This window comes from Podarcis gaigeae (assembly GCF_964106915.1).
Source record: "Podarcis gaigeae genome assembly, chromosome: 4".
In the NCBI taxonomy this organism is placed as follows: Eukaryota; Metazoa; Chordata; class Lepidosauria; order Squamata; family Lacertidae; genus Podarcis; species Podarcis gaigeae.
The window spans coordinates 65,239,969-65,267,943 of NC_139677.1; the positions used below are offsets into that span (position 1 = coordinate 65,239,969).

Here is a 27,975-nt window from a genome sequence, read left to right on the forward strand (position 1 = left end):
TATTGTCCTCTATATATTAAAATCACAAAAGGTTTTTGCTACAGGGAATTTATGATGTGACTTAGCAACAGGGCCTTTAAGCTTTGTGTGTAGATGTGCACTTACTCAATTTGGAAAATAACCTAAGAACTGATAATGCTTGTTCGGTTTTTCTATTGGTGAGGTTCCTTTATGGATCATACATATGGTAACATTACTATGAATAGTTTCTACAGTTGGTCCTCAAATGATACAATTAAGTTGACTGAAATATTGCTTTATGTTGAGTAACCCTTATTCACAGTGGCTGTTGGTAAAGATTTTGATGTGTTCTTTGCTCTGGATCTTGGCAGACTGTTTCCTATAACAAAATGTGGAAGAAGAGAAGCAAATCAAATAAAGCAGCTTTTAGAGTTAGTAGCCATTCACCCCCGTTTTCTTTCATTGAGTCTGTCTGAAAGTAGGTGTTTTAACATACAGCCATCTCTTGTTAACATGTGTGTTTATTTTAGCATGACAGTGTTGTGTTTTCATCTTCCCACACTGACACAGCATGTTGTTGCATCTATATTTGCTTTGTTACTGTATGAGGCATTTAAAAATGGCTTAGTGAAGAGAAGGATTCTTGTCACAGATTCACTCTCCCACTTTGTGGAAACATGAATCATTTGAACAAGTCCTTTTTGGTTGTTTAAAATTCTGTCTGTTGCTGTTTGAATAGAATAAGAGAGAGTGTGATCTAATGTCAAGAATTTCAAAGTGCACTACCGTACCTTTGTTGGTCTGTGCTAAGCATGTTTTAATTTGAACATTTTCTACACATGTGTATTTACAAATTGAATCATTGTTATGCTGCTTCTCTGTTTGCATGATATGATTTTATTTTATATTTTTTTCCACTCACCAGATGTTTCCAACATTTTGCTTCCCACCACTGTCATCCCCTCCCTTACCACTGCAACAGTCACAACCACTGTAGCCTTAACAAGCACAGTCCCATCGGCAACAGCCATCAACACACGAGGTACAGTATGCTTCTTTGTTTTGGCCTGCAAATCACAATATAAATAGGCAACCACAGGTATATGCGCACTAAGTATGATCAAGATGATAAAGGGAGATTGTGCATATTGCAAATTTATGTTCAGTTTAATATACATGGGGACATCCAGTTTAATTGTCAGCAATTAACATAGTTGTGAATGATTTAACAGCACATTGTGCATCTTTGTCTAATGATATTTATGAATGTTGATGGGTGTTTTAACTGCTGTTATAAGTAATTGCTTCATTTAAGATTATCATATTAAACTTTTGTTGGAAGGAAACATACTTAATTTTGAATTAACATTGTCTCTTAAAACGATAAGTTTGCTTTCTGTTGCTAATATGCTGTGAACGTGTAAGTGGTTTGGATTTAACCTTATATTTATTTAGAAACTATTTCATTCATGTTTATAGTTTAATTTTACAATAATTCTGTTCCCTTCTGTAGCTGTGTAAAAGGCCTTCCCAGACCACAGATTTCTTGCTCTAGAAATCTGTAGCTGTTCCTGCAATGGATAATCCAGATAACCTTTTGAAAGTAATGTTTCTTTTATTGGGAAATTACTGTTTCCTACTGCTGGTGGTGGTGTAAAATGGCAGTCACTTTCCCACACACTCAGCACATCCATTTCCATAGGAAGTGCAAAATATATGGCTGGACTAGTGATGCCAGTGGAGATTAGTAACTCATCCACACAATAATCCCTTACCTTTTTGGCTGTGCGGATGTTGTACTTAACAAGGCTGCTGAATGGGAGTAAGCCTCCTTGAACTCAGTGGTCCTTACTTTTGAGCTGACATTAAAGGATTACACAGTTAAACAACCAAGAAAAGTGGTTGACTTTAAATGCATAAACTTGAAGCAAATTTCCCATTTGCATTTCATATTTCCTAAGTAATGGTACATACTGATAGGTCACTATAACCACTAATATACGTTAATTTGCAACTACATTTTTGTTTTAACTATTTATTTGTGCTTTTATCTAATACCCTTATCTTGTGAACCACCCTGAGATCTTGTGATGAAGGTTGTTATATAAATCTAATAAAAATATAAGCAACCAGGGAAAATTTACTTGCATAGGTAAGAATGGAACATATATTACAAACATACATACATTCACACATGTATAGGTGTGTGCATATTTATATATTGTATTACTTATATTTATCTTCCATTCCTCTTCCAATGAACTCAAGGCAAAATACATGCATACACTCCCCTGTCACTTTTTTCCTCACAGCCATGCTGTCATTTGGCCTGTGAAACGCTGGCTGACCCCTAAGCTGTATGGCTGATGGCAGACTTGAATCTGGGTCTCTCCAGTCACAGTATGATCCTCTTGCCACTTCATAGAATCATACAACTAGAGAGTTGGAATAGAGTACGAGGGTCATCTGGTCCAAGCTTTTGCAGTGCAGGAATCTTTTGCCCATCACGGGGCTGAATCCCACAATTTTGAGATTAAGAGACACATGCTCTACTGACTGAGCTATCTCAGTAGAATATGATAGCTTTATTTATTGAAAATGGTAAACAGTACATAGATAATTGTTTGTTATATGTGTCAAGCTGCATTGAATTAGGAATATTAGCTGGAAATAAATCACAAACCTAGAATTTTTATTAAACAATAACCTTAAAGGTTATTTTATTAAACCAAGTATGTGCAATGGGATAGACAAAAGAGATACTGATTATTCCAACACATTTTGGGCCTTTCTGGTTCTTCTTTGGGGAAATTCAGAGAAATAAAGATTTAACACTTAAGGGGGCAATTTTATGGCCAGTTCTGCTGGGATGAAAAGTTTAGGATGCAGTGGATCTCTGTCTCAGCTGGCTGTTTCCTAGCTCAGCCAGGCTCAGCTGTTGTTAAATCCCAGCCCCAGCTCAGCCAAAGATACGCCAGCATAACTCACTTATTCCAGCTCAGGTAGCTGAGCTGAAACTGACTTAACTGAGGCTAGTATGCATCCTCAAAAATGTGTATTCCAGGGTGTGCTGGGGGCTGGCCCATAGAGGCTGTGTCCCAAGCCTATTCAACTCAGCCACATGACCTAGCAGCCTGGCTCACTTTTTTAAAGGCTTGTTTTCCGTCTTCCAGGCTTAGGCAGAACAGCAGGCCTGCTGTTGAATGGAGGGCAACTTTACGCAGACATAGGATTGTTTCCTACATGTGCTGCCTCTTCTTTTCTTAGTTTATCTATTCCTCTGCAGAGACAACTAAGTACCTAGAACTATAAAAGGAAAGACTATCAGTTACTAGGCGGAACAGTTTGTTTTCATCAGATGGATGGGAAAGTACCATCTTTGCTTCTAGCAAGTAGATATACTCATAATTTTAGCACTGAGCAGTTACTCGAAGTATTTGAGGAACATAAAAAATAGTATGCAAGATCACCCAGGGAGACCCAGTGGATAATTCTCCCACTTGTATACCAGATGGCTGAGCCAATCAGTGGAGACAAAATATAATGTTTAACTAGTGTTGGATTAGACATTATGCTGCTTTAATGCACAAACGTAAGCACGCTGTTTTTATTTCAATATCTTTGGAAATCCTTTCTATATATTGTTACAAAAGTTGGGTGCCACCCTCACTCACTGTCGAGCGATAGCAAGATCCCAGGGGGGTTCCAGACAGTCACCCAGGGTCTGTGTTCCTTTGAAGAATTGAGACACGGTGGAGACTGTAATAACTTAAAGAAATATGGTACCTATTTACACCTTCTGACTGCATGGAGGGAAGCCAGATCTTACAGCATGGTTATTTCAAAAGGGGCTTAACCCCCACAGCAGTGCAGCCATGAAGTTCAAAGCATCTCTTCCTGCCAGCCTTCAGCCAGCCTTCCCAAGATGTATCCTAGTCTTTTTCTCTTCCTTCTTCCCAGAACACTCTCTTTTCCTGTCACCTCACACCCAGTTACCATGGCAAGCTTCCAAACCCATCTCTCTTCACACCTCATTGCTAGGGGGGAGGACAGTTCTCTTGCATTGCCAATGGCTCTCAATGGCCCTGTATTGTTTCTTAATAGCCCTAGCTTGGCCAGGCCATTTTGCATAGGCTAGCTCAGGAATTCGTCTGTGGCTTGTATTTCTCCCTTCATGCCCCAAATAATCAAAATCCTACCATTTGTTAATTTCTAGGGTTTAGCCTCCGCCCCCTATCTATAACAATATTTTTGTAGTTTGTTTAGTTCCCGGGTTTATTCTGTCTTTCCTAAGACAATCTACTACAGTGCTTAAACCCTAAACAACCCAGACATGAAATTCCTGAAAAACTGCCTTCTTCCCTACAGACTATCTTGGATGGGGCCCCTTTGTACAGCCTTCAGTGGGCTCACTGTGGCAGCTTCTGAGCTGTGGAATTCCCCTCCTCTCAGTGGTGCATCTAATTACCTTCATTATATAGTTTTCATTGTGTGCTGAGGACAAACCACCATGCACACCCACCCCTTCTTTTGAAAGTATTTTGAAAATTACTCTGGAATTCCATATGGCTCAGATCAGCATGCCCTGTCTCACCTATCAGCTGCTGTAGCTTTTAATACAGAATTGGTTGCAAAACATGCACAAGCCAACCACCATTTATTTTCCCTGTCCCCTCATTCAGGAAAATATATTTCCTTAATATTTGTTATATTATAAATATAGGTACCTATTAAAACATTTATTATAGAAAAGGACTCCTGCTGTGTTCAGCATTCCTTGCTTGTGTGTGTGCTCTTTCTCTACCAGTGCTGCAAAACAAGTACCGCAAAGTAGAAATCACTCTTTGCTGCTTCTCCTGGTGAGCTGTGGCCTTCCAGGAAACAGCTCTAAGCATCCTGAGATCACATATCCTGAGGCAGACCTGCTAATGTCATACAAGGACTATCTGTGTGCTGTAGCTGTATGTTAGCTCCTGTGTCCTGCTCTTGTGACAACAGGAGTGGGTGGGAAACTGCTTGTGCAAACACAAAGAAAATGCTTTAATAATAATAATAAAAATTGGTTCTTCTAACTGGAGACAGTTGGGATGGACAGGAATTTGATTAGACTTGGCTGAGCAATGCTGTTGATGTAAAATGGAAGGCTAAGGAGTATATGAGACTGGAAGGATTGTGACTTTCTGGTTTTTGTGAAGATCTACGTTTTTTTTTCTTATCATTCCCCTTGGCAGGGCAATATTGTGGCTTGTACTATGTACCATCCAGCCACCACTGCCTATGAGATTCATCTGAATTAAGCCTATCAGCATCTTAGAAAGTGTTTGTTGCCTTTTATGAGAACAAATCCTATATAAAGACCAGTGGATGCAATTGATTTTAGTTCGGGCGAATGATTGTTTCTTACTTGACAACACTGACATTGTATCTATGGCTAATTTTCCATATGCATTCCTTACCATCTGGTGGTGATCTTGCTACTATAAGAAATAACAATTCCCAAAGAAAATGAAAGGAAGCTAATTCAGCTGTCTCAACAGACTGCACGCAATGCCTTTTTGTGTGTGAAACTCATTATTAAAACATGTTCCAAACATTAGTTAAAACAGTTGGGTTGCAATCTGTACGTAATCATCAATTTATGGCTTATCACACCTCACGCAACTAAAGGAAGTATCACAGTACAGGTTTGCATAATTCCACATCTGATTGCTTGGAATGATGAATATGGCCAATATGCGATACATTATGCCTACATTTCCTGGGACTTTATGGTTATACCACCGTTTTTTACTCTTTATGCTTATGATCCAATATGGTATCTACACACGGAGCTGTTTTTCCCCCCTTTGTAACATAGCATTTTCTACTATAATTTTTATTTCCAGTTTGGCTTCTTTCCCAAAAAAATTCTTAAAGAATGTCACAGTGTAGAACTAATAGCACTGAATAGCACTGTTGGAAATACATCATCTAACTCTCCTCACCCCAAAAGCTGTGTAAGATGTGTGACCACTTCTAGCAAGATACAAATTCATGAATTCTTTTCATTTTCATATAAGGTCTCTAAATTTGCATTAAGTCATAATTTATCATTAATCACAATCCCTGTATTTCAAGAGCCATGAAATTTGTCTTTCTAGAATTCCATATATAGTCACAAAAGGTACTATTTCAATATGAATATTTTGCACAATAGACAGCTACTGTGCTTTAGAGCTCCCATTTTAACTATTAACTCATTTCACACTGAAGTGGTTCCTTACAGCCCATGCTATATTCCACAGGAAAGTAAAATTTACAGCTGACTCTAAAGATTTGCAATCCAGGCATACTTTCATTTGCATAACGATCAGAAAGCAACCTTGAAAAGTTACTAAATCTACTTGGGTCATTAACAATGGTATTTCATGAAATACTTCCTTAGACTAGCTTTTTACTCACTTGGTCAGATGTGCATTTGCTCTTATGTTCAGTCCTTTTGTGCTTCTATATTACCCATTAACTTCAAATAGACTTTTAAAATATTTTGTCTTCTATGCTTGGGGTGGGGGTAGGGATCAACAAACATATCAGCAAACATATTTCAGGGACCAAAATGCGTAGACAGAAGAAAACTGAAGAACCAAAAGACAGGGAAACGTGAGTGCCTCAAGAGGCTTTTGCTGTGGATTTCCTTTCTAGTTTCCATATGGGAGTTGATAATGGCTCGCAGTAATGGACCTTTATTGTAATGGAATGCTACAGAGGCACTTTTTCAAATTTCCAGTGCCTTCAACTAAGACAGCCTTAAACATATACCAGTTCTTTAAATTACATACATTTGACATAACAAGTGGCAGGCTACAATGGGCTGTTCATTCAGGCTCCTTCCATTTTTAGTGTAGACAACCATAACCTGGGAAACTACAGGGAGTGGGTGGCAATGTGGTCTAAACCACTGAGCCTCCTGGGCTTGCTGATCGGAAGGTTGGCAATTTGAATCCGTGTGACGGGGTGAGGTCCCATTGCTCAGTCCCAGCTCCTGCCAACCTAGCAGTTCAAAAGCATACCAGTGCAAGTAGATAAATAGGTACCACTATGGCGAGAAGATAAACAGCGTTTCCGTGTGCTCTGGTTTCTGTCACAGTGTTCTGTTGCGCCAGAAGTGGTTTAGTCATGCTGGCCACATGACCGGAAAGCTGTCTGTGGACAAACGCCAGCTCCCTTGGCCTGAAAAGCAAGATGAGTGCCGCAACCCCATAGTCACCTTTGACTGGACTTAGCTATCCAGGGTCCTTTGCCTTTTCTTACCTTTACCTGGGAAACCCCTAACATACCTGGACATTGCAGGATATAATGGATATAATGGACTTAAGTTACAGGAGAGTTGATTTTGTTGATTTTGTTTAATCATTAGTAGAAGCTTCTTAACAGTTAAGAACACTTTGACAACAGAACCAGTTACCTAGAGGGGTAATCGAGGCCTTCAGGCAGAGGCTAGATACCCATCTATAGGAAATGCTTTAGTTCTGGATTTCCTGCATTTAGGATGGGATTTAACTACATGGCCTACAAAGTCCCCTTTAACTCTATCATTCTGGAGTCCAGTGGTCCTACAGAGTAGGTAAGCTATATGCTAAACATCTTCTGGGAAAGCTTACCCAGTAGATGTCCCAATCTGCATTACCAGGCCCTGAGCAGATGGGCTTTTGCCAGGGAAAAACCACCTTGGCTGCCTGTGACCCCATGCACTCTGGCCACTGCTTTGAGGGGGTGCAGGCACCAGGATTTTGTAAAAATATTTTAAATTGTAAACCATAATTTGAAGAGCTCAATATAAACTTTATTTAGAGTAAATTAGCAGATGTATTTAACATCTTACCAATAGAGTTTAGTTTACATGAAGTTAATATTTTTATTTGCCATACAGAATCCCAACAATCCATAATATGAAGTTGTGTAAATCTATTTTTCCCTTTTGCACTGCTATCTTATACATGTCTACTCAGAAGTAAGCCCCATTGAGTTCCAGGGGGCTTATATTCAGGTAGGTGGCTATAAGATTACAGCTTTAGGGGAGAATTATAGTTAAGTGCAAGTATTTCCATAAGACAATATGTTCTCCTCATCCCCTTGCACACTGTTACAGGGGTTCAATATACACACTCACCCACTGAGCCGTTGGGGGGCAGGGGGGAGAAGCGGGGAGGACCTGTACTGACTCCTGCAACTGTTTAGCTGAATCTGATCCTTTAATCTGTTTTTAACTATATGTAAAAGCTAACTAGGGTGTACCTTTCATTAGAGGAAGTTAAATCAAAAGAATTACCTGGGCCCCTTTAATATTAAAATGTTTTCCACAACACCAGATCTTGCTTGTGACTCCAATTTTTATTCTTCCTGATCTCATTAAAGTACCTTAGTACTTCTGAGATACTAAGAGAAAGAGAGCACAAAGCAATAGTATAAAGTCATACACAAAGAAGAGAGGCCAGTTCTGTTGAATGGTGTCTGAGATAAGGAAGGAGTTATCTTTAAGATAGCTGTTATAGGGTTCCTCACATGTACAACTGATAATAAAGAGAGTGATCAGTGTCTAACCTTTGAATCAGTTGTGTTCAGCAGCATGTTAAACAGCTAGCTATTTTATAGCATACTTCATAACTGTATCATTGTTAGCTAATTAATTAAACTGATATGGTGTCTTGCTTTGACCTCCATGGGAGATATTGCATTTCTCATTTCCTGCGGCATTAATATTTTTATAAGCTTGTTTAAAGCTTTGCTCTTTGGCTTTTTCCTTATTCATCTAGGTCCATCTTTTTAAAACTGTTTTCCCCTTGCCTCCCCACTAATAGAACCGAGAATCAGTGAAAGAAGGATTTGCTATCTCTATCAGAGTCTTAACAGGGTCTAAAACAAACCAAGAACTAATCAGAAGCTGGAAGGAGCAACTACCAAGGCCACCCCATCTACCCCAGCAGATTTTTGCAAACCTGGCTTCTTTCAAGAAAATGTGAAACCAAAATATTTAGGTATAGAGTGCCCTCCCCCAACCTGCCCACACAAGAAAAAGAAAATGGAAAGGAAAGGAAATTAGAAACCCATTTTAGTAGTAAAGGTCATCAGACTGGGTGATGGAAAGAATCTTCAGAGGCAGTGGCATCGCAAGGAGGGCAGAGGGGCGGTGTGCCCCAGGTGCTATGTTGGGAGGGTGACAAGAAGGCACTCTGCGGGGTGCTCACCCCGCTGCTCCCAGACACGGCGGTGCAAGCAGCCATCACACCACCGCAGCTGCATGTGGAGGATCCTCCATTCTATGTACAACGCTCTATGTACAACCGCTATGTACAATGCATTCACGGTGTCACACGCATCCACTGTACGTAGCAACGCTGCACATGCGCTGTGCATAGTGGTTTGCAACCGGTGCCGCCCAAGCGCCGTACGGACGGTAATGGGATCCCTCCATCGCCGCTACAGCTGCAAGCGGAGGATCCCTCTGCAGCCGCGAGGAGAGGATCGCGCCACCGTCTGTACGGCGCTCGTGCAGCACTGGCGGCAAACTACTACGTACAATGCATGCACGGTGTCGCGCACATGTGCGCTATGTAGCAACACCGCACATGCGCCCTATGTAGTGATGTCACGCATGTGTCGTACATAGCGACGCTACACGTGCGTCGTACATAGCAGCGCAATGCGTGCGCAGCCCCGGGTGTCAGTTAGCCTTCGTTCGCCCCTGTTCAGAGTCTGGAAATGCTTGCATCAGCAGATACGAATTTTACTAGTTCTCAAATTCTTCTCCAAGCAGATAGTCTCCATTATTTTTGATATTCCACTCTCTCATCATCAAGCCCCCAAACAGCTGGTACAGGCTCCCTGCATGTGGTATCTTCCTAATCCAATCCCCTGCAATGCAGGAGTCTCAGCAAAAGCATCCATGACAGATGGCCATCTGCTTAAAAACCTCCCACCACATCCCAAGGGAGTCCGTCCCCCTGTCAACAGCTCTTATTGTCAGAAAGTTCTTCCAGATGTTTAGTCAGACTCTTCACCCTGATTGCATGGAAGAGCCTACAAAAGTAGAGGCCCCTGTCAAACTTTCCAATGAGCACAGATAGGTGCAGTGCTGGTCCCCGTTCCACACATTGCATGCCAATGGAAGGTGTGAGAGGTGCTTCAGTGGAGCCTGGAAGAAAAGGAGCAAGGAATGTAGGCGATAAATAGCATTTCCTTAACTTTTCTGGTTTAGGTGAACCTTTACTTCACACAAAATAAAAGAAATAAAGGTTGGATCAATTCATTCTTCTAGGTCTAGCACATGTTTCCCAGGTTCTGTGCACAATTACTCAGAAGGAAGTCCCATAGAGTTCTGCAGGATTTACTCCCAGAAAATGAGAAATGTTACAAAACGTTAATTTCAGGCTCAGAATATTGATTCTGGTAGTTCAGATTGCTTACCTTCCATATGAGTAATATTCCTTGAATATTATCACTCTAGCTTGGGTTTTAATTCTACCTCTAGAACAGAATAAAAGAGTTAGATGGGTCCTTGAAGTTCAGCCTTCAGCTAGATAGAAAATAACTTCTTCCTCTTCACTTTTCTGCTGTTCCTGGATTGGGGGGGAGGTATTTTTTTTCTTATTTTTTTTCCTTCTGTCCTCTGGTGCATGGAACACTATTAGGGCAGCCCCTAGTATTTTAACATTTATTTCTATTGTGTTTTGGCTATGCACACATTTATGGATCAAAACACAGTGAGGTTGTTTTGTAAGCTGTGCTTCAGGTTGCAGCATCTTGCTGTAAACATCAGTACACTTTGATGTGTTTCCACATTGCATGCTGTCAGTCCACTCTAGTGGGTACAGAAGAAGTAGGGATATCTTCCCCCTTGCAAATTGCCTGGTTGGTTTCCTGCTACAGTTTTCAAGTCCAATCAAAGCTGGCTTTGGGGGAAATGGATCAGAATACAGTATTTCACACGTAACTCTGCATCCTGGATAATGTTGTGTGTACACAGATTCAAAAATCAGTAGTGGGAGTGCACTGGAGCCACAGTAAATGGTGATGTTTACACAGCCCTTGTTTTTCACATTTGTGGGCTCACATTTGTGGCAGGTGAAATAGGGTGCTCATGGGGGGAAAGCCAAATTGGAATTCGTTTTTGTCACAGTTATAGGATATGACAAATTTTGTTAGATTTTCCTTATATGTTTCCAGTTATTTCGTGAGGAAAGAAGTTAGTTAAAAAGAGGAAGTCTATGCTTTAGATATTTGTATTCATGTGTGTGTGTGTGTGTGTGTGTGTGTGTATGACATAAATATAGCTTGAGTTATCAGTTATGCCTTTGAAGCTAGAAAGATTACAGGGTCTGCCCTTTTTTGTGCTGACACTCCACTTGAAACACTGTTGATAACTTCCAGGGTGAGCTTGATGAAATACTGCATTAATACTAATTACACTATGTTTTTGGGTGAAAGATGACCTTGATACAATCTTGGTTGCAATATCCCTTAGAACAAAAAGATAGTGGCAGCATTGACACAGTATGACCTTGAATATCTTGTTTACAAGAAAAGTCCATTATAGCAAACAATGTATTTCTGTGTTTGTTGATTTAGCAGCTTTATTCAATTCCACGGTATTTGGTGCTGATTTCTAGTAGCCCATCCTTCCTACAATAATCTTCACATGAAACAGCCTCATGCTCATCTTAATAATAAACTGCTTCAGAAATATGCTTTTTCATTTCAGCTTTTTAAAAGGGGAAGTTTTGCAGCAGACTTGCCAAAACAGACCAAATGTAGAGTGATACGCAGCAGTATTCTCACTAAATTTGGAAACCAGAACATATACTTAAAGTTTAAAAGGAGAATAGTTTTGCCTTCATGTATTTCCCCTTTTTAAATGTTATAATTTACTTAGATTTCTTATCCACAAGGTCCCAGTTAAAACAAAAAGAGTTAACCAACCTTAGTACAGTACTGAACTAAGACCAGGACATAGTTGGTTGGTTTTAATGTAGTATATCATAACAGCCACATCTACATATTACATTCGCACAGGCTAAAAATGCCTTACTTGAAGACCTATCCTATGCATCCTTACTCCCAAGTAAGTGTCACCAGTTCACAGACGACAGCCCTGGGCTAAATGAGCCACTACGTTCAGCGAGACTTACTTGCCAGTAAGTGTGTCTACAATGGTAGACTGAGTTGCACTGTATGTGATTGTAAAACTAAATTACAGCTAAAAGTCTGTTTTTAAAAATCTAATCCACACCTTAAATGAGTTTCCTGAAGTTAACAGAGTTGGGGAAAAAAATCTGGCTTCGTTCACAAATAATAGCAAACCACAAGTTTGCACTATGAGCACAAGTCATAGTAAGCCTTGGGTTCACATACTCAACCTCTCCCTCACCTTCTGATGCAGCCAGGAGGAGTTGTGAAGTTTTTGTTTCCATTTTAGACTAATTGAAATTAATAATTTTATTATTTATATGCTATCCATCTAACTGGGTTGCCCAGTCACTGGGTAGTGATCAGCGCAGCTTGTGATGTGAAATTGGCTCAATTTAACCAACCATAGTTAAGAATAACTACCGATTCTGTTTTGGTCATAGTGTGTGCATTTGGTGTGGTTACTTTGTGTATTTTTCCTGGCACTGTGCTGTTGAAAGCTCCCTTCTCTTTCACAGCAACAGTATCTCTCTCTCTCTCTCTCTCTCTCTCTCTGTGTGTGTGTGTGTGTGTGTGTGTGTGAGAGAGAGAGAGAGAGAGAGAGAGAGAGAGAGAGAGAGAGTGAAAGAGAGAGAGATTGTATGTTCTCCACAATCTAGACCTAACTAACTTCCCATGGTAAGCCTGACTATATACTCAGCAGCCACATTGTCCTGTGCCATGACATGTCCTCCCCTCACCATGGCAGACATTTGGTGACTGGTACTAGCTGGTCCAAACATGTTGGTGACCCCTGATATAAAGCATGTGTTCTGTCATTGGGCTATTTTCCTATTCAAATAATTGATTCTAAGTATTCCAACTGAGAGCCACTCCTCCCTGTTTCTCATGAGGTTGTGTTTTTTACTGTTTGCATGTAACACAAGCAGATCCCCCTATGTGGTAGGCAAAGCCACCATGTATGGAATTTACCACCTTAAAAAAAGCTTGTGGAATTTATGAAACTTTTGCAAATTTGATTACAAGTAATCTAACCCTGCTGTGAATTGGATAGCATCAATCTGGAGGTGTGTGTAGAATTAATTGTTCTTTTAATCAAGGAACCTCCCCTCATTTACATCCCTGTAAAAAATTCTCTTTCTTCCCTCCCTTCCCTAGACATGTTTTAAGTCTTTTTCATACTTCTGTCAAAGTTTCTGCATTTTTTAAAAGCCTCTCTGACTCATCTTCCCTAAATAATTACCACCTTGTGTCTCCCCTTCCCATATATAATTATAATTTCTTAGAAACATTGTTCTTTGGGTCTATTAATTTATTTTAATTAATTCTTGTCGTGGTCTTTTCCAGTCTGGTTCTTATTCTTTGTGTTTTACTGACGTGGGCCTTCCTAACTTAACTTGTAGTCTTTCGTAGGCTAAAATGCAGACTTGTTAAACTCTTTAACTGCAGGCTACAATTGGAAAAAGACTTTGTAGGGAGTGAGTCCCATGGGAGTAAACCTGTACAAGATAGAACTGTTAATGAGGTGTAGAAGCTTGAGAGTTGGATTAAGACTAGAACAACCTGGGTTTAAAGCTTAGTGGGTGACCTTAGGTCAATGTTTCTCAGCCTGACCAACCTCAACAAGGGGGTTAACTACACTATCATTCATTTATTATTTTTGTAACTGGATTTTGTTATAAAGACCTTTTGTTTTAAGAGGATAATCTGCATCTGTACCACTTCACTACTACTCTTTTGTGTTGAAACTCTTTTATGGTTTCTGCCAATGCTTCCTGAATGTCTGCTCTTTTCACCACCTGCCAGACTTAACCTAGATAAAACTCTCATTAATTAATTTGTTTCATTGCATTCTGTGTTTCAAATAAAAAAGAAGTTATTGGGTTATTTCAAATAACATAGAAGTTATTTGATTGTTTTCAATTATTTAGCTCTCTACTTTTTTATTCTAGAGAATCAAGTTTAAATGTGTTATTCATATTGAATTTTTCAACTTTAATTCAAGGCACAGTTTGAATGGTGCCTTTTAAACCAATAAGTTAGTGCACCAAAATGAGACACAAGTTAATAATAATATAAAAGAAAACTAGGTTAATTCAGTTCCTTTATTAATCTTACCCTGCCAACTACCTTTCCTTGCATCACACATACATTTTGTAACCACAATTTGCAATAGTTTTAACGTCATTGGGAAAGCTGCATTGGTCTTACAAGCCTGATCTGGTTTCTCGATCTATATTCCAGCGCTTTATAGAATAAGCAACCAAAGACTGGACAATATATCAGAACTCGCTATGCGTGACTGCCTTCTGGGCAATTGAAAACCAGTAGTTTGCTTCTCAGAGTGCAGCAGCATGCTCGTGCATTGCCAATCCATTTCACAGACCTCCAAGTTACCAAAGTCTATGAAATTTTTGGATCCTGTAGCTCCTGATTTTGCTTTAAAGCATCTGTTCCCAATATTTCCGGGCTTGGAGTGATGAAAAGAAATGAGTCTTTCATAGCCATTGGCTTTGGCTATTCTCCATTGCCTGACACTCTGCCAAATACTTTCCAAGAGTTGTTATAGACTCGCAATGCCTTTGGGACTTTTGGTTGTATAATACATCCCTTGAAGCACAGCGTGATTGTTGGGGTTGCTGGCAGCAAAGTCTTAGGGAACCAATTTGCTAATTGTTTGAGTGTGACTGAGGCATGTACTTCTTTACTTCCGGGCACATTAGGGCACTGACCTTTCAGAATGGCCCAATGGTTTCTGATGCTAAGTTCTTTGAAACTATTGTGAAAATTGGACTTTAGCTTTCAGCATATTGTCAACATGAAAGAGAGAAACAGAAATAAGCAGGGAAATTCTGTTTACTGCTGTGTGCGCTATGTGATCAAAATGCAATGTTCTTTTATCAACTGGAACAGTTATAATCCATCTCTTTTGAAAGAAGATAGTGGGCAATGCTAATCCCACTGTATTACCAAATAGTCAAATAGGTAATACAAACAGAAACTATTTTGTCAAATAGTTGCAAATAGAAACTATTTTGTCATTTTTAGTTAGCTTGTTTGTTTTTTAATATTGCTGACCTACAGCAGCAGGATCTTTTGTTTTAAAAATAAACATGGATATAGGTGCAAAGCAATCTGCTGATGGATTACCTGTCAGGCACTCGCTGATGCAGACCAGTACTTGTGTGTATTTTCCCATTCTTTCAACAATTGAGAGCAAAATGGTGTATAACTAGCAGTAGACAAGCTCTGTGACACTGGAAATAGTGCCTACATAGATGAAGATCACAAAAGCCTTCATTTTCCAGGGTGTCTAAACTATATCAATTCTCTTAAATGTTTGTGGAGCTGACCAATAGCTTCAAAGAGCTTCCTTCCTCTCAAGGAAGTGAAACTTATCTTGAAGTAGATCTAAGTGGTTTATGAGTGGCTTCTCATGTGAGATACTCCTCCACAGCAATGCATTGCCTTTTCAATAATAACTTTTATTAAAAGCAGACACAGACACAAAACCAATTTTCTTTGGATAGTGTGTGTTCCAGCTCTCCAGTACTCTTAGAGGAGAGAAATGGTCTAGAACGGACACTGTTTGTGATCCAGTCTAGGAAACGTCTTCTCACTATTGATTATCTTGACAGGGAGAAGTGTTTGAATTAGCAAGCCATTGAAAATGCACCCAATACTATAACAGTTAAACTATCTGTAAAATTTGTTTGCAAATTGAAAAAAAATAATATTTCAGATGCCATCACTGAGAAGTTGTATCTAGTTTATTTGTCAATACTTCTGGCCATTTAAATCATTACAGTTGGTACCTCAGAATTTCTCTACCTACTGGCACATAACTGTCATAATTCCAGTACAGGCTCTTACAGTGACAGATAAGTGATGTGCCCAAGGAATTTCCACACCCTGAATGTTCTCTAGCTGCTTTAATGGACCCCAGAGGCTGCAGACATCTTAAAGCTCTTAAGACTTCTATAAATCGCATGTGGGATCCTTGCCAGAGCAGTTCAGAATTTGCTGCTTGCAAATATTGCTTGAAGCTTTCTGCGCTGAGCTTTCCCTACATCACCCATCTTGTTCTTAATAGCTTGGCTACATTGTAAATAAGCTATGCAAATTAATTTCACCATTTCAGTGAACTTTCGTAGGTCTCCATCACACAAATATATAATGTCACATTTCTCAAAGCTGTTTCTTCTGTATTTGGGGAAGGTACTTCTGACAAATATTTCTGTATCAATTATGCTTGATTATATTTAAAACAAAACTGTTTTCTTATGATAGTAACTGGGAGAAAAAGCAGCAGCCTGGGAAGACATTTGCTCTGCCCTGTAAATGCCCATTCACCCATCTTTATGGAATAAAGATCTGCTTCTCTCCTATAGTTCAAAACAATAATTTATCACTTTGAAAAATCAAGGTCAATATACTCAGTTAGTTCTTCTCTTAACAAAGTTTTCTTAATTTATAACATTTGACAAATATATTGGGAGAACCGATATTTAGGCTGCAATCCTAAACCCACTTACCTAGAACTAAGCCTCCTTGAATTTAAAAGGACTTACTTCTGAGTAGATAAATTTAGAATTGAGTGGTTAATCCCACTGAAATTATTGGAATTTAAGTTAGTCATGGTTATCTTAACTCCCAGGTCTATGCAGAGTTTATTTGAGGCTCATGGCAGGTGAATGGGAGCCTTGTTATATTGTACAAGACTGCAGGGTGAGAGGGGGAAATACCTGAAATCATGTAGGGAACCTTGCAGCACAATTCATTCTGTGCGTTTTTGGGAGTGCTGGGCAGCAGAGGGAAATAGAGAGATTTGCCTCCCATTCATACAACCATGAGATAAAACCTATTATTTACTAGCTTTATTTAAATCAATTTTTAATAAATAGAGTTTATTGGGGAATGGGCAGCCAACACTCAATGTAAGGTTGCTGGAAGACCCTTCTGTTAGGTAATGAAGGTGAGAGTGGTAAATACATTTTCAGCAAGTGGGAGAAGGGAAATAGTAGCACAAGGCACATTTAATTTTCAGTAGCAATATTATGCTCCATCCCCTTTCAACAGCAGCTCCTGCTTGCTTCAGGCAGAGATTTGAAGGCTGGCTTTATTCCAGCATGTTGAAAAGGAGCTGTTGCCTATACAAATCTGCATAATAGCAATCTTCATCATTAGTAGTTTTTATATTTTTCTCCGTTTCTCAAGTAATGATTCATAATGAGTGGAAATGAGCTGGATAGTTCATTGGTGAGCTTGAATATTGATTAACTGAAACCCTAAAACAGCATCTTCTGACCGTGTCTATTTTATTGTTTATTTGTTTGTTCTTATCAATACTGGATTTTGTGGCCAAAAAAAGATATATTACAGCACAATACTTGGGTTTTGATTTTGATTGGTCCCGTGCCATTGCTTATAGCATCCCAGTATGCATTATACTTCCTTCAGGGGAGGCTTCTCATGGGCCAAGTGGGGTGTAGCCCTGCCAACATTCCCCCCCCCTCCAAAGTCATAAAAATCACTAACAGTAGGTCCCTTCTCTATCTCTAAGGAGAGGAAACAGTTAAAAAAAACCCACCCAAGCATAGAAAGAGTGAGGGAGTCAGGGCAGGAGGATTCCTATCTCTTCTCCTGGCTTCTCTCTCTCTCTCTGTCAAAAGCCACGCCTGGGGGAGATTTAAACAATACTTTGTCTACCTAAAGCCCTGAGTGTGGAATTGAGCTGGGCTGTTCTTGCATAGCCCCAAGGTGTTTACTTGTCCTGCTTTGCCAAAAATGCTTGTGAGAAATCCACTCCCCTTCCCTGAGGGGCGGTGTTGCAGACTGGCATCCAGGACCCCCAGTGACCCGGATTGGGCCTGAGGGATGCCGCCCATGTCACCAAGACTCCGGCTGCATCACACCCCCGGCTGACCAATCTGGGTGGCTGGGGGGGGGGGTGGGCTGGCCGCAGGACGTTTAAACTGCAGCACGTCTGGGGGGGGGGGCTGGCTTCCTTTTGCCTCATTACTTTTGACCGGGAGGCCTTGTTTCGCAATGGTGGTGTTCACCTTTTTGATATGGGAAATGATATTTGGCCATTTGATATCATGGAGGGCATTTGAGATTGGTTGCAGTTGTGAGGGTGTTGGCGATGAGGCATTGGGTACGCTTTTGTGATGGGAGGGGTCAGGATATAGTCCGGTTTCACCCAATGCCTAAGCCAAACCGCTCACATCTGTAACCAATAAAGTTGTGGCCTATTTTTGCCCATTAACCTAAATTATCCATGTCTCTGTGTGTTTATTATATAAGGGAACTACAGGGCCTGGGGCCTTGCTGTGCAGATGATGGGTCTTTGCTTGTATTGGGAACCTGTTTTTCTGATGGGGAAGATGGAATACTGTTGAGGGCTTCTGTTGAAATTACAAGCTATCCTATAGCACTTTCTTTGCATTCCCCCCCCCCACCAAATATTTTTGTCTATGTGTTTTAACTCACTGTTCAGCTAAGCCACACATGGCCAAACTTGGCCCTTCAGATGTTTTGGGACTACAACTCCCATCATCCCTAGATAACTGGACCAATGGTTGGGGATGATGGGAATTGTAGTCCCAAAACATCTGAAGGGCTAAGTTTGGCCCTGCCTAGGCTAAGCCTTCTAAGAGAAAACCCATTGAAAGTAATAAACCTAAGTGAATCATGCCTATTAACTTCAAGGGCTTACTCTGAATAGAACTAGCATTTAATATCACCCATTTATGCCAGAGTACGTATTTATTGATAAGGGGGGGGGGGAGGAATAAATGGCAGGCCTGAAAAGCACCCCATAGTCGCCTTTGACTGGACTTAACTGTCCAGGGGTCCTTTACCTTTTTCCTTACCTGAATTCAAATCTTTACTCTGCCATGAAGCTCACTATATGACACTGGGGCAATTGCTATGGTTTCATTTTGGTGAACAATGCATGCTGCCTGCAAACCTCTGTCCACTTAAATGAGAGCAAGTTGTATTGGGCCCTTCCTTCATGGAGCAGGGAAACAAGCTCCAGTGGCTGACTTCACATAACAACAAAACTACTCACAAGGAATGAGGAGGGGGACCCATGTGATGTCATAGGGCCACTGGATCTAGGTTCTACAGTACCAGTTCCCAGTTACTTCCTTGCATTAAGGGTTGATTCACGTTTTATGCCCTTTAATCATCAGTGTGTGCAGTGTAAGCCCTGCAAGGTGTGAAGGGAAGGTTCAAGAACAATGACAATTTGAAACAGCCCTTGGACTTTGGAACTGCTGGAGTGTTAACACTGCAAGTTTACTTCCCCCCAATGAATGAGTCTTGTTCTAGAAATGGCTACAAACACACAGCTTCTGGACATTCCTGGAAGTATCAGCACCAGCAGCTTTTATTACAGGCCTGACTAACTGTTCATTCTGATGAACTGAATAGAAATAAAAGATGAGAAAAAACACGCTGAGACTGTCAGTGTCACAAAATGTCAAATCTTTCCAGAAAAAAGGTGCGGTAGAGAAATCTATATATGTATTTGTCTTAAGGTGCATGTTTTCAGGCTGTAGCAGCCCTTTTCAAAGAACATTCCTTATGTGTTAAGTGTGGGGGAGCAATGAGACCACACTGGGCAGCCCATATCATTGTGTGCCACTCTGGTGTGCTCCCTGGGTATCATATTGAGTTAAATGTATGAAAGGGGCTCTCTACACATATCACTGAGTAGCTCATTTCTGCAGAAAGTCTACATGTGCCCAAAGACAGCAAAGAGCAACGAGTGAGTCATTGTGGTAAACCAAGAAAGAGACCCATTTTTTCTGCAACCAGCATTGACCCTATTGTGTGCCAGCCAAGTGGGAATTGGTTGCATATAGATAGCTAACTGACTCCCACAGAGCTCTGTGCCATATCTAATACAGTCATACCTCATGTTGCATTAGGTTCATGTTGCGTCTTTTCGGCTTGCGAACATGGCAAACCCGGAAGTGTATACTTCTGGGTTTCGCCGTGTGCGCAGAAGTGTGCTGCGCGCTTTGCATATGCGCAGAAGCACTGCTCTAGTTGTGGACTTTCTGAGGTGCAAATGGCACCCCAGAACAGATCATGTCCACAACTAGTGGTACCACTGTATAGGCACCTTTAATCTGCCACCAATCATCCCTTGCAAGTGAACGGCTTCCATCCAGTAAGCATATGCTGCCTCAAATAAAATAAGTACCCTTTTGGCATTTCCCGAAAGATTCAAGCTCATCCCTTCAAGGACAAGATCACCTTATTAAAATAAGAGTTGACTGGCAGAGATACACTTGTGACTTTGCTTTAGCCCTATGGCATGAAACCTCATGAGTATGAATCAAGATGACCCACGAAAACTCATCTGCCTACACAATGACACTGCTGTTTCATTTCTCCTTCCTTGTCATACGGTTTGTTCCTCTCCAAGCAATATAGCCCCTTCCTAGGGGTTTTAGTTCCCCACCGGCAGTGATGTCAGGCTGGAGATCAGGATGACAATGAGAGTTTAGAAAGAGAAATATATCTTATGTAAAGTATGTGTAATTGTCCACAGTCCTTTTATATATATTTCTTTACCTAATTACTTAAAAGGCAATATTTTTAACTAAGTATCCAACGACACGAACTAATTCTGTGATATTGTAAGAACAACTATTTAGCATTAACAATTCTTGTCTTATTTTGCTTTCCGCCCCGCTTCTTCCCTTCTCCATTTCTCCTTGCTGTGTTGGGTTTTTAGGTAAGCTTGAAGGCAGGGACTGTCTCATTTTAACCGAGTGTATACTAACCATTCTGGAAGCCTTTCTATGTTGGAGAGCAAGGTACAAATACTGGAAGGAAGGAAGGAAGGAAGGAAGGAAGGAAGGAAGGAAGGAAGGAAGATATATCCTCATTAATCCTTCTAATACACCATTTAGAAGGGCAACTTTTCTTATGCTTGTAAAGTGACTAATTTGTTAAGTGAAGTAAGGTTAGAAATAAGGAAATGAGGTCAATTGGCTTAGATGTTATAACAGAGGAAATGCAGCCAAGAAGTATACCCAAGCCCCCTAAATCGCCTTCCCCGCCTTTTTCCCCCTGAAGGCTCTCCTGTGCCTTCACAAGCTATCCATCAGAAACCCCACTGTGCAATTGAGAAAAATTCTCTCTCTCCCCTCCCCAACTCTTAAACAATTTTCACTCATCTCCTTTCACGTGCCACTTCTAACCTCTTGGCCTACCTGAATTATAAGTGCTTCAAGGCAGAAGCCAGGTATGCAAGTACTTTTATATACGGTATCTTTAATCTCCTCCTCTGACGGTGACCTATTTTTTTCTTCAAAATAAAGCAAAACAGAACAAAACAAAACAAAATACTTAACACAGTTTATTCTAAACAATTTGGGCCTTTAATGCAGTAAACGTCAGAATTCTATGAACAGGGACATTATTTTTCTGTTTATACTCAAAAGTCAGTTACATGAAAAGCGGGGAACTCTCTGTATTTACTTATGCTTTCAATAAATGTTGGCACAATTACTTTGAATTATTTCTTTACATCCTCAAGAATCATTTTCAAATCATGAATATCAGCAAGCGGAAAGGTTGGCTTTATTTAACAGTACCACTATATTTTAATAGGTGTAAAAGTGCTGAAATGAGGCAACTTGTTTGGAGGGTGTCAAGAGGGGGAAGGGGGTTCTGTACTATTTAGGTGTAGATGCTGCTATAAAAATGTTACGCTAAATGTTACGCTAAATAGCGCTCTCTGTTGAAAATGGTGTTTGATTTTTTGATTTACAGCAACAGTTCTGCTCATCATCACACAAACACACACTCAGAGCTCATTACTTTTCACACTATTATAATTATCAGCTCTTTTACATCTTCAGACTTTATTGGAGGTGTCTGGAAGGATATTCTATTTTGCATGCACAGCTGGTTATTTCACACTGATGTTACTTCTCCCCCAGTAAAGAAAGATGTGCTGTACAGATATGGGGCGGAAATCTTGCTCACCACGTTTTATATTAATGTAGTGTTATTAGGAAGGTCACAAAGGACATTTAACAAAACAGGCTCAATTATATAGTTAATACTATATAAAGATATATTTATTTTTAAGTGATCATTTTGTATGCTATTATCTTTGCTGATTGCTAACAACTGCAGTGTTAAATTTTGATTAGGTAGCTTAGTTTTTTGTTTAATACTTTCATTTCCAAACTGAGCTCAATATACAAAGACTTCTTGATGCATGCATATGATAATTAAAGGACCAAAATGGTGCCAATATAAACAGCTTTATGGTTTTTTTATAGTTTATAAAGCAGCTGAAAATAAGTAGCTATAGTACAAAAATAAAATACAGTTCATTATACCAGGTTTCCATTCTGAGCACTGGTCAACACCTAGTTCTATAAAAAAACTTTGAGGGAATTTAGTAATGAGCACTGGCCTATCTTCTATTCTCTCCAAAGCAGGCTGTCAGCAAGCCTAACTCCCAGTCACCATTTCTTCCTCTACTGGCAGTTGGACCAGTTTTTTGAACTGCTTGAGCTACGTCTTATATTGGATCCCTTGGAGGCTGAACAGCCGTATTGTCCACCAGTCATAGATCCCAAATTATTTCTAGTAATAGTCCTAAATAGTCACTTGTGAGCTTTCCTCTTGCCCTGGCTTGCCTTGGAATCCATTCTCTGATGAAAAATATTTTAGCATTTCTTAAAGAAAGCTTCTCTTTTCTTTTTAATGAGATCGTAAGCAGTGGTGAAGTATGTTCACTGGAAACATGAGAGGCACTGCCAGGTTCTCCTTACCTGGAAAAGATGCTACTGAGCTGACAAGCAGGAAGCAGAGGTTGCACCATTTTCTGTGCTTTAAAAATCAGTCTGGGAGATAGAGGAAACTGCAAATCCCATGCTCCTGGTAGGAAATTGTGTTTCTCAGTTTGCACAGGAATTCCACTTGCGGGTAAGGTTTCTTATATTGCTACTAAACTGTCCTTCCCTGGTTATTGCATTTCCATTTTCTAAGTAAAGGTCATGTTATTTACAAAAAAAGTGCACAACATGCTACCAAGGTGAAGATATGAATGCGATTGTAAGAAAGATTGGAATTTGGGGGGATCTAGACTCTCTTATATCCTAAAAGGCCCCCTATTTTTGAATGAAGTCCATTATAACCTACAGACTTCTAATGCAGGGGCATAAAATCATAGAATTGGAAGGGACCCCTGGGTCATCTAGTCTAACCCCCACAATGCAGGAAACTCAACTACATGACAGATGGCCATCCAACCTCTGCTTAAAACTCTCCAGTGAAGGGGAGTCCACCACCTTACTGTCAGGAAGTTCTTCCTGATGTTTAGTCAGAATCTCCTTTCTTGTAACTTGAATCCATTGTTACAGATCAGAGCAGGAGGCAGTATTAGCTTAGTCTCATCTCGCCAAGTGAAACAGTTAAATCGTATGCCTGTCTGCTCAGAAGTATGTTTCATACAACTCAATGGACCTTAGTAGGAATAGGACGAGTAGCATCTTTTCAGTGTGACACGTGAAAGATGCATGTGAGAATGTTATGCTGCATCACAAAATGCCTGAAACACACATTAGATAGCTGACAACCGGAGCAGCTCATAGCCATGAAAGGTATTAAACCAGTTAAAAATACCATGGCCTATGGTACCAAAGGCAAGTCATAGGTTTAAATATAAAAGTCCACTGGAGAATGCAAGGCATTTGCACCCTTCTCACTTCCCCTGGCTTTTTGAACTAGTGTGTCAGTCAAGAGTAACCATATTCCAAATATTTTTGTCCACAGTTGGTAATCTGTAAGCTTTTCTGAAGTGCTGGAGTTGTTACTGATTGATTTTTCGTTTCATTTCTATACTGCACTTCCTTCCGTAGAACTGAAAAAAGGTCCACTGAGACTTCACAGAGGCAATGCTGGAAAAGAAAGCCATTGCTGCATCTGCCACAGATATAGAATAGGATTTTAAATGCTGCATTGAATCAGATTTATTTTGAACATTTCTATGCCGCCCTTCCTTGGTAGTATCAGGGCAGTGCACTACAATATAAACACATTGTTCATAAAAACAACACATTGCAACATATACAACAATCACAGTAAAACCAGCCAATTCTACTAAAGGGCTTGGTATTAATAACCAGCAAATGCCTGGGGAAATAGAAATGTATTTGGGATGTGTTGAAAGTATGTTGAGGTAATAATATGTTCCTCCTGTTGCTTCAGACAGGAAATGCCTCAAAAGAATCTCTGATCAACTTCTCCACTGGAGTGATAGTTCACCAAGCTTGCAAGTACAGTCGTACCTTGAAAGTCGAATGGAATCCGTTCCGGAAGTCCGTTTGACTTCCAAAATGTTCAGAAAGTAAAGCGTGGCTTCTGATTGGCTGCAGGAGGCTCCTGCAGCCAATTGGAAGCCACAGAAGCCCCGTCGGACGTTCAGCTTCCATAAATAGTTCGCAAACCAGAACAGTCACTTCTGGGTTTGCGGTGATCGGGAGCCAAAATGTTTGAGAACTAAGCTGTTCGACTTCCAAGGTATGACTGGAAATGAAACATTCAGTGAGACAAACAACAAAACAAATATTGCACATAATGACTACACAACACTCTCTGACCTCCTACTTCTAATCCACCCATCAACCAAATATATCTTGCAATTCTGGGTGGCCCTTGGCCTCCTGAGAACACCCTTCGGTTGTTTCCAGTGGATGCTTCTCCAGTGAGCACTTGGTTTCGTGATTTAAGACCTGCATTCAAGGTACCTTTCTTGTTAAATAGTCTTTTATTACACTTTAATATTATTGGGAATATTTTTGCATACATCACCTATCCATTTCATACCTTGTAGAAATGTGTTTCTAAATAATGAGATTTAGGGGAGTGGTCATTCTTAGTTTTAACATGAACAGCAACATTTTATCATTCAAAGTACAGCGTGGTACACAACTGAGTAAACATATTTCAGAACAATTGTCATTTAGAAAATGAAATACTGCCATTGTTTGGTAATGCTCGCATAACAGCCCTAAGATTAGACCACATCTCACTTTCCCCCAGTGGGCAGCATTTAAGAAGTGAGTAATAGGTCTGTCTGCCTTTGTCAAGTAATCCCAAATGTAAGTAATTTACAGGACGACATTAGAAGCTGCTACAAGCGACATATTGTAATATGTCATTGGAAATCAGCTTCCCTTTGCACGTTTGATCAACGGCCAGATGGAAGCTTTTATCACATTTATTTAATCTGAAATATACATAGTAATTACAGTGGACCTTTTGATTTGAGCCCTCATTGCTGTCTCCAGAGAAACGGGGGAATGAGTCTGTCATTGTGGTATAGATGCAACCTGGTAAGGCAGAATTCTGATGTGCGTATCGTTCCCCAGTAGTCTGTTGACACAGGGATTATCAGTCCTGTTGAAAAGAAAAGCAGTAAGGGATACGAAAAGCCATGAACCAACAACTGTCCAGCTTTTTATTAGACATATTAACAGCTTTTAGAAAACCAAAGAATAGCCTCAAACTTGGCAGGCTCATATAACCCCAAGAAAAACGATTAAGAGTGCATATTGAGTAGTATTTTACTTTTAGGCAATTAGAAAGAATGAGAAAGAAGAAAACAAGGCTTTATGGTTCCCAGAAGGGAATTTCGTTAAAAACATAAAATACTTTCAAATATGCTTTAATTAAATGATGACACTACTGGTTGTTTTCACTTTAGATATATAGTGGTACCTCGGGTTAAGAACTTAATTTGTTCCGGAGGTCCGTTCTTAACCTGAAACTGTTCTTAACCTGAAGCACCACTTTAGCTAATGGGGCCTCCTGCTGCTGCCGCGCCGCCGGAGCACGATTTCTGTTCTCATCCTGAAGCAAAGTTCTTAACCTGAGGTACTATTTCTGGGTTAGCGGAGTCTGTAACCTGAAGCGTCTGTAACCTGAGGTACCACTGTATAAAGTAAGTGCTGTGTCAAATAACTTATCTTTTCCTCTCCATTTGGGATTTTTTTGCCCCACTGGAAGTTACAGGTGCCCTGTACCAGCTTGAAATATCTATACCTATAAATTCTGATAGGCATGAATAATGGCAACTGTAATTTCCATTCTTTTCCCCTTACTGTTTTTGGAGTTAAATGGAGCTTAATCCCAGGTAAATGAGTAAAGGATTGAAGCCAGCAGATTAATTTTACCTTCCTGGGCAGGGGAAATTTGCAGTTGGAAGCACCACGCCATCCACAACCCTATTAAGGCCACTCATCAGCTTCCTTGTCTGGTTTCTAGATGGCTGTTTTATCAATAGACCAGTGTCAGTGATGCTTTAGAATGGTAAAGAATCTTGGCTGCCATCCATAGCGACTACTTTCTATATTAAAAGGTAAAGAGACCCATGACCATTAGGTCCAGTCGTGGCCGACTCTGGGGTTGCGGCGCTCATCTCGCTTTACTGGCCGAGGGAGCCAGCATACAGCTTCCGAGTCATGTGGCCAGCATGACTAAGCCACTTCTGGCGAACCAGAGCAGTGCACGGAAACGCCGTTTACCTTCCTGCCGGAGCGGTACCTATTTATCTACTTGCACTTTGACATGCTTTTGAACTGCTAGGTTGGCAGGAGCAGGGACCTTCTGATCGGCAAGTCCTAGGCTCTGTGGTTTAAGTCACAGCTCCACCCGCGTCCCTACAACCCTATTAGCACATGTTAATTGCACCCCACCCACACCAGTTTTATTTTTATTTTTTCCTTCCCACTGATTTCAATCTGAAGGGAGGGGAGGTATGCCAGCCCCAGGGCTGGTATAATTTTTCAGCACATTGGTAAGTATGACTGGGAATGAGCCATCATCAGATCCTGTGGACCAATGGCTTCCAACAACAACACCCCCTGAATGCTCATTAATGATCCCACCACAGAGAGCCACCAGTGGGTCTACAGTGGCACTTTATGCTGTCACACATATAGGCCTCCAAACAGACCTCTCTCTCTGCCCACAGTGAGGTCCAGTGTTTTATCACCTCTCAGGTTCTCTCTGTCACCAGAGGAAACAAAATTTTACTGCATGGTTCACACCTCTAGGATCAGTTTGCTTTTTCTCTATTTGCTTCAGCTTATGTCATCACTCTGCTATAGGTATCATGATACCCTTGTTTATGTACCTCCCCATATCAGAAGGGCATCATAACTTTCATGATTAATTGGTATTGCAGCTCACAATAAGAATCAGAAGGTCATCATTATGATTTGTGAGTGCACAAGTGCACTGAGGATTACGAAAAATAATGCAGAATGTAATATTGCACTTAGAATTAGTGTCATAATTAATAGAATAAAATACTTTTTATAGTTTACAGAAACATTTTTTCATTTAAATAATCTCTGGCACTTATTTGACCACATTAAAATATTAAAATGGATATGTTAGTTTCTGAAATTGCATCTTGATAATGACAGCTTGACAGAAATGCCCTAGTCTGTGCTCAGATTTGGAGGTAATTGGGGGGGATCATGAGATAGCTGAAGTTTTAGAGACTCTTTAAAAATGTATTTCTGTGACACTGAGAGTGAGGGAAAGGAATAAGTAGAGCAAAGGAGGGAGAATAGTAATTTGTATAGCTCCCTCCACCAGGTCTCTCGTTTTCTCTCTTAAAGCTATGGATATCAGCCTGCAAAATAGTTATAGCACAAAGCCTTGAACTGTTGACTGTTGAATTATAAGCAACAAAGGTCACCCAAACCCCCCACAATGCTCAAAACATAAACTGGCAGTCAATATACAGCATTTATCCACAGCTTGATTGAAAGGTGATGTAGACTGTGTTCTGATATT

General features: G+C 40.3%; 1 protein-coding gene across 5 annotated transcripts in view; it reads left to right on the forward strand.

Moving 5' to 3' along the window:
• The window catches only part of CADM2 (cell adhesion molecule 2), a 372,090-nt gene that overhangs the window by 329,434 nt on the left and 14,681 nt on the right, over positions 1–27,975 (forward strand). For 2 of the 5 annotated variants that reach the window (XM_083737012.1, XM_083737011.1), the window contains one exon: positions 887–1,003. The exons of 2 other annotated variants lie outside the window; for them this stretch is intronic. In XM_083737012.1, the coding sequence (XP_083593138.1) occupies positions 887–1,003 (117 nt within the window). The remainder of the gene's footprint in view (positions 1–886; positions 1,004–27,975) is intronic. One more of the 5 variants, XM_083737013.1, reaches the window with a different exon arrangement.